Raw genomic sequence first — 12,722 nt, 5'->3', positions numbered from 1 at the left:
TGTCCTAATGACACTGGATGGAAGAGGAGATGGTAGGTTTTCATAAACCTATGGTACTAAGGTCTTTGCCGAGAATACCTTTTTACCTTTGGAGAGACTTTTTAGTTGTAGATTTATCTTCTTAGGTATTACCATTGGAGCTCAGGAGAGAAAGTTGGCTGAACTTGTATATTCAGAAGTATGCTACATCTCTGAGAAATGTCATTGCCATGCTCAAATTGACTGGTTATTTAGAAATAGGGTCCCTCTTGAATTTCATGGTTAAACTTCATTTGAGGCTTCCCTAAGGTAAAATAATATAAAGTGTACTTCTTAGAGAAGCTATCTTGGCAGATTTTCATCGCCTTTGGATAAAAGCAAAATTGCACCCAGCACATAAATTGACATATGAAGCAGTAAATGATTCCATTGTGCAAGTTGTCTTAATGGACTAAAGCCAGAATGCTCCATTAACCAGCATGCATAGAATAGTAATTGAGCTTAGAGTTTATTACCAGGCCAGGAAAAGAGAGAGAGAAAGAAAGAAAGAAAGAGAGAGACAGAGAGAAAGAGAGAGAGAGAGAGAGAGAGAAAGAAAGAAGGAAAGAGAAAGAAAAAGAAAGGAAGGAAGGAAGAAAGAAAATGAAAGAGAAAGGGAGGGAGAGAGAAAGAGAAGAAAGAAAGGAAAGAAAGAAAGAAAAAAGGAAGAAAGAAAGAAAAAAGAAAGAAAAGAAAGAAAGAAAAAGAAAGAAAGAAGAAATGAAACAGAAGGAACATACTGGGGGGATGATAAATGTCAGAATAACAGCTGGGAAGGTGAGAGGTTAGAAAGAGAACTTTAGAGGTATATACAATATGTTTCTTTTCCACTTTTTCTTTGTGGGTAAAGGATTAAGTACAAAAAAGGTTGGGTGTCAGCTTTCAAACATAATGATAAAAAATCTGAGAACAGAGCAGTAGAATGTGCCAGGTTCTTTTCGTACTTTCATTTTAGAAGAAGAATCTCAGAGATCAGCCAACCGGGAAGAGGGGTGGCATATGCATATGTGTGAGATTGTGTTTATACACATCTCTACTTGGATAAACACACAGAAGCCACAATAGCATTCCCAAAGGAATTCCTTAATACAGGAAGTAACAGCTTTATGCAGGCACCACAATTAAGCTCTGGGTTTTCATTCTAGATCCCAGGATTTAATTTCTAGAAGAAATGAGAGCTCTGTGATGTTCCATGGGGCTGTTTAGAATTACAGGCAACTTAGTTTTAAAGCTCATTGAATGCAAAGCACCTGAGCTTGGCTTAACCTCCAGGGATCTCTTTGCATTCAGAGATGTCTAAAACCACAAACCATAAATTCTGATGGGCACATGTAAAAGAAGAGACCACAGGAATTACAATTTGTTATTCAATGTGGCCACACTCTACTGCCACGACTTCCCTCCCATCATTCCCAAGCTTCCTCTTGCTTTGCACTTGGATTTACCAGATATCCAGGCCTGGGCTATACCCGATAGTGTGGGAAAGGCAGACACAATTTATTTACGAGCTGTGGTATGCATGTTGCTGCAATTTAGCTGGATAGAATGTGTACAGATAATAGAGAACCATGAGATATGAAAGCTGTGGTCACAGGCATTTTTCTGAATTGGTCATTATCGCTCTTAAGGATCATCTATACACTACTATTCTTGAAGTCCCAGATCTTTTCTTGTGTTAACTGCTTTGTGGAAAATGAAGGTGCTGTCATTTCTCTTCTCCTTGAAACTGCCTGCCACCTTGACACATCCACTTCCTGACCCACCACCTTGACTCTTCCCTTTCCCTTTTTCTTCCAACCCTTACCATCAGAATATTGGCATGAGAGCAATATCCATGTTTCCATCCCTGGCCCCAGTCCTCAGCACCAGAGTCACATTTCCAAGTAGACATTTCCACATAGGATTCTCAATGACACCTTGAACTCATCATGTTTGAAACCAAATGTATCCTTTTATTCTTACCTCCTGAGTTTCTGGAATAATCAGTTAGTAGGCAAGTCACTCAGCATCATTATAAAGCTGACTGAGACATCACGTGACTTTCCCATCCTTTTCTTTTTGTTTTAATCTAGTGCACATGGCTAATCTAAGGAAACTTGTTTCTTGTAGGAGACAAGGAGAAGGCCTTAGGATCTACTGGGGGAGTCTGGAACAGCAGTCCCTCTTATCTCGCTGGAACCCATGGTCCACTGAGGTGCCTTATGCAACCTTCACTGAGCACCCTATGAAGTACACCAGTGAGAAGTTCCTCGAAATTTGTAAGGTAGGCAGTTTGAGCCTCATTAGACTAGCTTTGATGGTGAAGCTATCTGCTTCTAAAATATGTACTACTCAAAAAAAAAGTTAAGATACAGCCTGGGTTTATACAGATACAAATTTTAAAAGGTTTATAGGAATTTTTAAATAAACAGTGGAGCTGTTTTATATATAAAAATACATATAATATTTATGTTAATCATATTGTGATGTTTCCACCTTGCTAATTTATAAAAAATTATAGTGTAATATTATTTAAAAATGGCAATACTTGTGTCTGTTTTTTGCCATACGTATAAATTTCTGTATGGGTACTTATAATTTTCTGTATGTAATTAAATTCTAATTATTTCATTCAAAAGAAGGAGTGTGGGTGGGATAGCGTGAAATATGAAGTCAGATATGGCTCTTGGTTATGTTTATTACTTTTCTTTCTGGGGCCTTGGTAGTCTTATCTCTAAAATGGACATAATGAACACTGCCCTTCCTCCTAAATTCATTGGACCTTGTAAGGTTAAATCAAATATTGTGAATGTAAATGGTCCATAAACAGTACAGCAATTAAGAGTATTTTTATGTCTTTCAATCTCATCTCCCCAAATAGATTTTATCAGTGGCAGGGAAAGTCCTTCTACTATTTTTTTTTTTTTCATCTCCCCTAGGGAAACATAGGCAGTGCTAGGATACTAGGTAGGCAGGCAGTGCTAGGATACTAGGTAGGCAGGAAGTAAAATGGTTGGAGCTGTAAATGCAGAGAAAGATTAAACTTTATATTTTCAACACATATACACACAGGAGTGTGTGTATAGGCCTAGAAATCCTTGCCTTCTCTGTCCTTGCTATGTTTACCTTTATATGCTGTCATTTACTTCCAAATATCATAATTCTCTGTTTCTTATAAATTCAAAAGATAACAATTTATACCTAAAATCTTTCTGTGGTTGGATGGCGTGCATTGCAGTGGCTGCATGATTTTAAACACACTATTCATGCAAATATGTATATGTATAAAAATATTTTTAATTGGTAAGTCTCCTATTTTAAAAATGATTTGAGGCAAAATGTGATTAGATAGAAGATAAATGGAGTCTTAATTTCACCTAATGTATACTTGAAGTTGGCTTAAATCCCTTCTGCTATCAGATAGGACAGTGGTCTTCTCAAGATTTATGTAAACATCCTCAGGGGCTTATGGTCTCAAGGTTTACTTACCTCTGGCTCCAGGCTATTGTAGGCACTAAATTAGTTCATTGTATGGATCCATCTTGTGATAGCCCAATTTTATAATGCTGCAGCCCAGGGTCCAACTTCAGCCCCTAGCCTGACTCTACCACCCAAAAGCAACAAAAGAGAACAAAATGAAAATCACTGACAATAATACAACACTTACACAAAGGCATTGATGTGAGAGTAGACTCCATGAGGCCTTTGGGGAGATGGAATGAGAATTTTTTAAATCATGATAATGGGCCCAAATTTCACATGGAATATCAGCTCTCTCTGTGTGTAAAAGACCTTATTAATAATAATGCATTATTAATGCATTGCTTTATAATCCTCTCTCTGCTCCTCTGGATCCTGTCGTGCTCCTCCCCAAATATTTTGTCTCCCTCCCCTCCTCCTCCTCCTCCTCTTCTCCCTCCTCCTCCTTCTTCACAGTTCAGAGTATTTTATCTGTTTGTGTTTTTTTTTTTTTTCTTTCAGACACCTGGTAATAGAACTCAAAATGCTTGACAATGTATTTTTTCTAAAGCCATTTCCCTCCTCTAAAGGAAGTCTTGTTTTTGCCATTAAAATAACATATATTTTTGCATTAATAGTAATTGTATCATATTGTAAGGTAAAATAAATACCAAGTGACTTGGTTATTACACCCATCACTTCCTGAGCCAAGTCCCCTCTTCCTTATACTTGATGCATTAAGTACTTATTCCCTGAGTGTCCTTGGCTAGAAGATATTCAGGGTAAGGGATTAAAGAACAAATTCTATTAGCTACAGAGAAATGGCACTGCATTACTCTTAATTCTTGATGGTACTTTGTTTTATTCTGATACATATAAATACAACCAAATTCATTTATTCATTTATTTATTTATTTATTTATTTATTTATTTTTATTATTATTATTCTTTTTACATTTATTTATTTTTGAGAGACAGAGAGAGACAGTGTGAGCAGGGGAGGGGTAGAGAGAAAAGGAGACACAGAATCCGAAGCAGGGTCCAGGCTCTGAGCTGTCAGCACAGAGCCCAGCACGGGGCTCGAAACCACAAACTGTGAGATCATGACCTGGGCAGAAATTGGATGCTTAACCGACTGAGCTACCCAGGTGCCCCAATACAATCAAATAATTTTAAAAGGAAGATAAGAAATAAAATGTTGAAAGGAGGATAGAATCATTATTCCCCCAAAACCATGACTGTGGTTAATAGAACATAGAATTAATTAATGTAGAAAGGTAAAAGGAAAACTCAGTGTTTATACTGCTCTTGTTGGATGGGAGTAAGAATATCGTGCGTGTGTGTGTGTGTGTGTGTCACAACAAGCGTGGATGTGAGCATAATGAATGCTTGTTCAGTTGGTTAGTGATTTTAAGTCAATAAAACTGTTTTTGTGGCTCTGTTAAGTATATTTCCTTCATGGCTTTTCTCCTTAAACTATTTTTCCAAAGCTTCCCCCCCGCCCCCCCCCCCCCCCCCCACTGCCCGCAACAGTCTGGCCAAATAGTTTGCCAAACTATTTCTTATTAAAGGCCACCCCAAATCCCAACTCTTTCTGAAAACAAGTGATCTCCATCTGTGATGTGAGATGATGAGTACTCTGATCCAGTTCTTTGAGTCTTAATTTCTCTTTTGTTGTTCGGTTTTATGTCACAATATTATTTGTCTTTATGTTATTTTCCAAAATTGGCTTTGATTAATACTCAGTTATATTAATGTAAAAGAATAAATAAGAAGAAAGACAATTCTGTGGATATAGAATTCCTTTTATATGGGTATTTTGGCATAACATAAGATTTTAAAAGGATGATATAAAACTAGTTTTTCCATTTCCCTTATAAATGAAACGGGAAAAAAGTAGAAAATATGGGGAAAATGCATAACTAAATCAAATACCTGAAGCAATTTAATTCAATTTAACAAATCTATTATGGTATAGAAAAATAAATCCTGTAGAGCTGTGTTATACATAGTCAAAATTTCCAAATTATTTACAATCTGATGCCATAACTTATTTTAAAAAATACACTTAAAAATCCAAATTTATTCTTACTCAGAGTCTTTTCTTATAAAGCACCTGGAATCTCTTTATTCAACAAATATCTTCTGACACCTACAAAGTAGAGGTTTATTGTTCAGGATACAAACATAAATGAGATAAAATTTATGTCTTTGTGGAAGGCACTGTTGAATAGAGGAATAGATAAAAATGCAAAGATTTTAAAATGAGCACTAAATTGACTAAATCAGAAGTTAAATCCAATGAAGAGATGTGGAGGCACATGAAGGTACAAGGAGTGTTCTTAGACACAGAGTAATTTATTGTAGCTGGAGTTTAATCTTACATATTCCCCTTCATGATCATAATGACTCAAATAATAGGTATAAGGGCTTAAGGGCAGTAGGAATGGAGAGAAGATAAAGATATGTTGAGATACTCAAGATACAGGATTAATGGGAGCAGGTAATTTACAGGATATAGTAGGTGGAGGAGAAAAAGATGTTGAAGATGGTGGTTTCTGGCTTGGGAAGATGGTGACTCCATTAATTTGAATGGGGAAAACTGAAAGAAGAATAGGTTTGGACATGTTGGTTTGACATGTCCATGGAACGTGAGATTGGGTTAGTTGTCAGGCAGTTAGAAATTTAGGTCTGAAGCTCAGGAGAGAAAGCTGAGCTGCTGATAGAGGTTTCAGACCATACACCTTTGGATCAAAGCTGAGTCATGGGATTGGTTGGTCAGGCACGTACCATAGGAAAAAGTATTAATAAACACATTAATTGCATTCAAATTCAAATTCGTATTATCTTCAAGTCTCCTAATCTAAAAATTACTATCAAATTTATGCAATACAGTGTCAAAATACATTATTTTTTCCTTTTATTCTTCTCACTAACTCTATAGCACTTCACGTCTGGCAAATATGATGGTCAAATGGCCTCTTTCCAGACATTCTTGCTTATCTCTCAGCCTCACCAACCTATTCCAATCTGTGTATGCATATACTTTGCATTACTCATATAAAACAGTTGTGAGAATAGGAAATAATCATTTTTTGGCATTGACTTTCTTGTTACAAGACATAAAAATAATCTCATGTAATATTATGTAATCAGACTATATTTATTGATTACAGTTTACATGTTTTCATGTAATTCAACTAACAAAAACCCTGTGAGGTCAAGATAGCTATCTCTGTTTTTAAAATGAGGGTACTTAGAGTGATTAAGTGAATTGACTAAGGTATTAAAATAAAGTAGCTCCCTTTCCACACCCAAATAATTTGTAAATAAGCAGGAAAATGGACATGAGCTTGAAGAAATTCTGTGTGTGTGTGTGTGTGTGTGTGTGTGTATTCATTGATGTGATATGTAATGTGATATATTTCTGACAAAACTTGATTATCCTCAATTGTTTCACACACTTTTTATTTATAATTTGTAGTCTCATCTCCCCTGTTTTAACCATTTTCTTGCTGGGTTCTTAGGATGTGTGGAGAATCTTGTTGGAAGGGACTAATGACTGAGCCCAGAGCTGGTAAATAACAGTGAATGGTCATGAATGCTTTATAACCAAATCAAAAGGATCTACAGACCAATCCTTTTTACTCTTTTCTGGCGTATTTACCCTTATTTTCAAGGGAATTATGAAAGTGAACCAATGTGTTAGCAATTAAATGTAACTTTCGTTTCCCTTCACATCATTTTGACAAATACTCATTGAATACCCACCTAGCTACATGCTGAGCAACGTGCTAGTAAACTGGGATACTGAGAAGAATAAAACAGATTTTGCCCTCCAGACACTTACAGAGTACAGGGAGAAGGTAAAAAAAAAAAGTAATTAACAAATTATAATTTAATATGCTAAGACTGTTAATAGAGTGGGATTCACAAGGTTCTATGGGAGCCCAGAAGAGGGAACAAGAAAGTCCAAAAGCTAACAGGTATAATGATATCTGAAGTGAAACTCAAAGTATGAGTGATTTAAGCATCAAAGGAGGTGGGGGAAATACATCTTAAATAAAAGAAAGATGGTTGGAATCTGAAAATTACAAAAGTGCATGAAATGTTCTTGAATAAAGAATAATTCATTTTAGCTAGAATTCAAAGCATGTGTATGTACGCATATGTGTTGGCAGGGGAGAGTTGGGGAATGGAATAGGAAGAGGGTGCGGATTAGGATATATAGGAACCTCTCTGGGAGGAAAGAAGTTTCTGCCTCATCCTCCTTTTTCTCTCTACATACCTGAACATACCACAATCAAGGTGTCTCCATAAAGATAATTCCAGGTAAAATATGTCAGGATGATATAAACATTCTATCCAGCTGTGTGACTTTTCAAGTGGTTTCCAGTACTGGGTATTGGATGGATTTATTCTTTATCTCCGCATGCTTCATTTCCTATAGAGGAACACTGAAACCTATAGCCTGAAGGTTTGGAAAACCTGCTCAGCTGAGGAATGCACGCCTGCAGGCATGAAACCTGGTCTCTTTACCCAGTGTAAACAGGAAGCAAGTTATGGTTGTAATAAGGAAAACTGAGACTCTGGGCAGTGAACTGCTGGCAGACAGCACCTGAAGTAAACCAGGAGTGCAGTCACTCAGGTGGTAAATACTTGCTGTAAAGTCCAGAAGAACGTTCAGCACTCCCCCCTACCTCCAACGAACCCACCCACCCACCCACACACACCGCTTTACTTTACCCTAACCAGCACACAGCTCCTATGTAATCAGAGTTGTTAAAACTTGACCCTCTGTTTTTGAGACTGGAATAAAAGAAGGTGCCAGGGGTGGGTGTATAAAAGCTTTTAGAGAAAAGTATGTGGCTGGTGGCGTTCATATCAGATGACACCGCGTTCCTGTCACACAGACTGAGTTCAGGTGCTTGAAATGCTCAAGAGCCAGTTTGGGGACTTGGCCTTTTGTCTGCCTTTCCTTCAATGCACTGCTTGTCACTTTGTCTTCATGGTCCCTCCTCCTTTTAGAGGGAGCACTGAAATGACTAGAAATAAAGTGGCATCTGACTCTAATGAGATGCCAAGTTCATTGGGTATGAAATAGCATTGACTTTTTCTTTCCAGCACTCAGATTCTGAGGCCACGGAGGATTCTCATGAAATGAAGCTTATGATGAGGACTGGAGAAGCAGTCAGTAATCTAATCTAAAAGCATTTATTTATCTATGAAAAGGTATCCCGGCAGTCCAGAGGGTGTTGGCAATGGGAATGCTGTGGTGAATTACAACCTGGTCTTTAAGAAGTCCTAGTTTGATGGCGATATTGTCGAAGATTTGTTGATAGTATTTTTGATTATTGGTAATAGGCTTCCTTAATGGCCTTTGCAGTCTTACTCCAAATTCCAGCCTCATTTCATTCCACTTCCCCAACTCTTCCTAAAATACATGAATATGTGTACCTGCACATGTGAGCTTATGGACAAACTCTCCATTTATTAAAGTTGGTTTAATCTTTACAGCCACTCTCTGTACTTGATGCTGTTAATATTCTTTTTTGTGTGGAAAAGGAACTATAAAATTTAGAGAGGTTGGATAACTTGCCCAGAGTCACACAGCTAATGAGTGCCATATCTGCAACTTAAGACCAGATCTGTTTGATCTCAATGTATGTTATATCATACATACTTCCTTTAGTTCAGTGCTTTTCAACAGGGGATGATTTTACCACCCTTCCATCCCCCTGCCGGGGTGGCATTTGGCAGTGTCTCAAGACATTTTTGATTCTCACACTTAGGGTGAGGATACTATTGGTATATGGTGGGTAGAGGCTAGTGAGGCTGCTTAACATCCTAAAACACAGAGGACATCGTCCCCTGTCGCAAAGAATTATATGGCACAAGATAACAATAGTCCTAAGGTAAGGAAACTTTGGTTCACTTACATAGACAAACAGCCACACTTGTGACTCTAATTCTTAGAAAACTGGATGAAATATTTAAATGGAGATAAAAGTGAAATGCAATAGAATAAAATATTAATTTTTGCCTTGAGTATACAGGAAGGCATTGTGAGAGAGAGGGTATTTGAGGTTGGTTTGGAAGGATGAATAGGAGTATAGACAATATAGATCTTTGCGGATTGAGTAGGCCCTATGCATCTTACGCCAAGTCAGAGCTAGAGGTTGCTAGGCAAGCTTAGTACAGTGTTTTTCAAAAAATTTTTTAGAAGCATAAGACTTTTAAAAATAAAATCTTGAAATTGAAATATGTAAAATGGTTAAAAATAGAGCAGATCTAATTGGTATGATTGCAGGGACTGGAGGATGTTACCTGCTTGGCTTCCATATCTTCTCCCCAAACCCTCAGGAATATCTGTAATCCCAACATTGTTAATAACGGCACTTCCTTTCTTTTGAAAAGAATCTTTGTCTGGATGATAAATTATATGGTCATCCAACCTATGAAGAAATCTGGTGTTCAAAGGAACATGTTTTGAAAATTACTGAGTATAATTTTTTCCTATCCCTTCTTAAAAATAAGGAACACAAATCCTTTTCTAAATAGTATAATTTTACTGCTCATAATAGCAGTATATTATAGAAAGAGGACTTTAACACACTTAAGTCAGGAGACTGGGATTCCAAGACTTTGCTCAGTTGCTTATTAGTGATTAGCCATTGGACAAATCTCTGAAACACTTGAACCCTCAGTTTACCTATTAGATCCCCTATGCATTGCCCCCGATGCCTAGCATCTTGTCCAACAAAGCTTTCTGAATTTGTGGATTTCTAACCCCTGTCCCATAATCTATCTTGTTTATACTTTATGAATATTGTTCTTGACTATAGGATCTATAATTATTATTTTGGAATTGTTAACTATACATATGGTCTTATCATCTGTTTATTTCCTCATGTCCATGCTCATGTATCCAATTGGCCATTAGAAATTACTAAGAGGCTTACTGGCTAGGCACATCAACCACATGTCCGGAACAGAATCCTTGCCCCCTGCACCTCACCACTTCCAAGTCCTTCTGCCCCAGGCTTTCCCAACCCAGTAATGATATCACTTTCTATCCAGTTGCTCAGACCAAAAATCTAGGTGTCATCTTTGAGTCCTCTGTTCTTTTCATCCCTTATATTTACTCATTCCAGCAAGTTGTATGGCTCTACCTCCAAATAATATCCCTAATTTAACCAGTTATCATGTTCTCCACTTCTCTCCTGGTCCAAGCCACCATCATCTCTTGCCTAGACTACTGAAGTGATCTTCAAACTCCTCTTATCTTCTGGCTTCTAATCTTGACCCTAACAGTAAATTTTCCATACAACTGTCAGGATTATTAAAAACAACAACAACAACAACAACAATAAAACATACATCATTGAACTTATTTTTAAAATCACTTCAATCCAAAGTCCTTAATATGGCCGACAGGATGCTTTGGGCCTAAGATTTCATTTCGATCTCTTTCTTTTGATCACTCTATTCTAACTACACAGGCTCTTCCTCTGTTTTCCTCAGAAGAAAACTGAACAATGGCTAAATTTGCAATGGACAAAAATCAACTTTTTACAGATTTTTTTTTTAATCTTTATTTATTTTTGAGAGACAGAGCATGAGCGGGAAAGGGGTAGAGAGAGAGGGAGACACAGACTCTGAGGCAGGCTCTAGGCTCTGCGCTGTCAGCACAGAGCCCAACATGGGGCTCAAACTTATGAAATGTGAGATCATGACCTGAGCCGAAGTCTGATGCTTAACTGACTAAGCCACCCGGGTGCCCCCAAAAATCAACTTTTTGATTTAATTTAATTATATGGATGAGAATTCATTCAATGACAATTTTTTCAGAAAAAAAATAGACAGTAATACTTGTATAACTTTGATATAGGTTCGTATTAAAAATATAGAGATAAGAGAAACAAAGTAAAGGTGTCATCTTGTACCTGTTTTTCTTTTGCATTTGTCTCCTTGATCAATTGAAAACTTCAAGAATCTTGGGGAACTAATATTTAGGATTTTCTTTCAATCTAGAGTTTAAAGGCTTTTTATTTTGAAATAATTTTAGGCTTACAGGAAAATTGCAAAGATAGTAAAGTTTCCGTATACCTGGCATTCAAATTATTCTAACAACTTACATAACTATAGTAGAGTTATCAAAACCTGAAAATTAAACATCAGTACAATAATATTAAGTAAACAATAGGCCTTATTCAAGTTTCACTGTTTTTTTGTTTTGTTTTGTTTTTCCTAATGCCTCTGTCTGTCCCAGGATCCAGTTCAGGATTATGTATTACATTGAGTTGTTCTGTCTCTTTATTCTCCTCCAAACTATGACAGTTTCTCAGTCTTTCTTCTGTGTTCATGATTGTGGCACTTCTCACGAATACTGGTCGGTTTTTTTGTAGAATGCCTCTCAATTTGGGTTTGCCTGATGTTTTCTCATGATTAAATTGAGGTGTTTTTTTTTTTTTTTTTGAGCAGATACTACAGAAATGATTTATGTCTTCACTGCATCATATTGTAGGCTTATGATGCCTGTGTGTCTTATTACTAGCAGTAGTAACATTGATCACTTGTTTAAGATAGATTTAAGTTGTATGCTGGATTTCCCCTCTGCAAAGTTAGTATTTTTCCCTTTATAATTGATAAATATCTTGGGGGAGATACTTTGATACTCAACCCATGTTTTTTGAAATTATAGTGTCTGAGGGGAACTTAATGTATCTGTTGGCATCCAGGGAACTCTGTTACTTTTAAAAAGCTCATATCAGAGTCAAAAAAATGTTTTCTGGAGTCTGTGATTCGTATTAAGGAAATTGGCATTCCAAATATGGAATTGAAGGGAATAGAACTAAGAAAGTTAAAGTCTTGGGGCACGTGGGTGGCTCAGTAGGTTAAGTGTTTGACTCCTGATTTTGGCTCACATCATGATCTTGTGGTTCATGAGTTCATGCCCCCCATTGGGCTGTCACCACAGAGCCTGCTTGGGATTCTGTCTCCCTCTCTCTCTGCTCCTCCCCCACTTGCTCTGTCTCAGAATAAATAAAAATAAACTTGAAAGAAAAAAGTTAAAGTGTTTTTGCCTGTAAATAATGAAAATATTTGTACCTATAAATAATATGCTTTATAAAATGCTTTTGAATAATTCACTTAAATTCATGCAACAATCTCCTGAGGCTGACATTCAGGGAACTCTGTTACTTTTAAAAAGCTCAGAGTTAAAAAATTATATAAATGATACAAATGATAAAAATTGTACAAAT

The 12,722-nt window shown here is 36.8% G+C and overlaps 1 protein-coding gene across 5 annotated transcripts in view; it reads left to right on the top strand.

Annotated features, from left to right (window-relative positions):
• Positions 1-12,722, top strand: part of TPRG1 (tumor protein p63 regulated 1) — a 215,088-nt gene that overhangs the window by 198,695 nt on the left and 3,671 nt on the right. For all 5 annotated transcript variants that reach the window (XM_053221067.1, XM_015064391.3, XM_027061201.2 and 2 more), the window contains one exon: positions 2,128-2,281. In XM_053221067.1, the coding sequence (XP_053077042.1) occupies positions 2,128-2,281 (154 nt within the window). The remainder of the gene's footprint in view (positions 1-2,127; positions 2,282-12,722) is intronic.

This window comes from Acinonyx jubatus, chromosome C2 (assembly GCF_027475565.1).
Source record: "Acinonyx jubatus isolate Ajub_Pintada_27869175 chromosome C2, VMU_Ajub_asm_v1.0, whole genome shotgun sequence".
NCBI classification, from domain to species: domain Eukaryota; kingdom Metazoa; phylum Chordata; class Mammalia; order Carnivora; family Felidae; genus Acinonyx; species Acinonyx jubatus.
The sequence above is the reverse complement of the archived record's forward strand: the minus strand, read 5'-3'. Positions and strand labels throughout refer to the sequence as shown.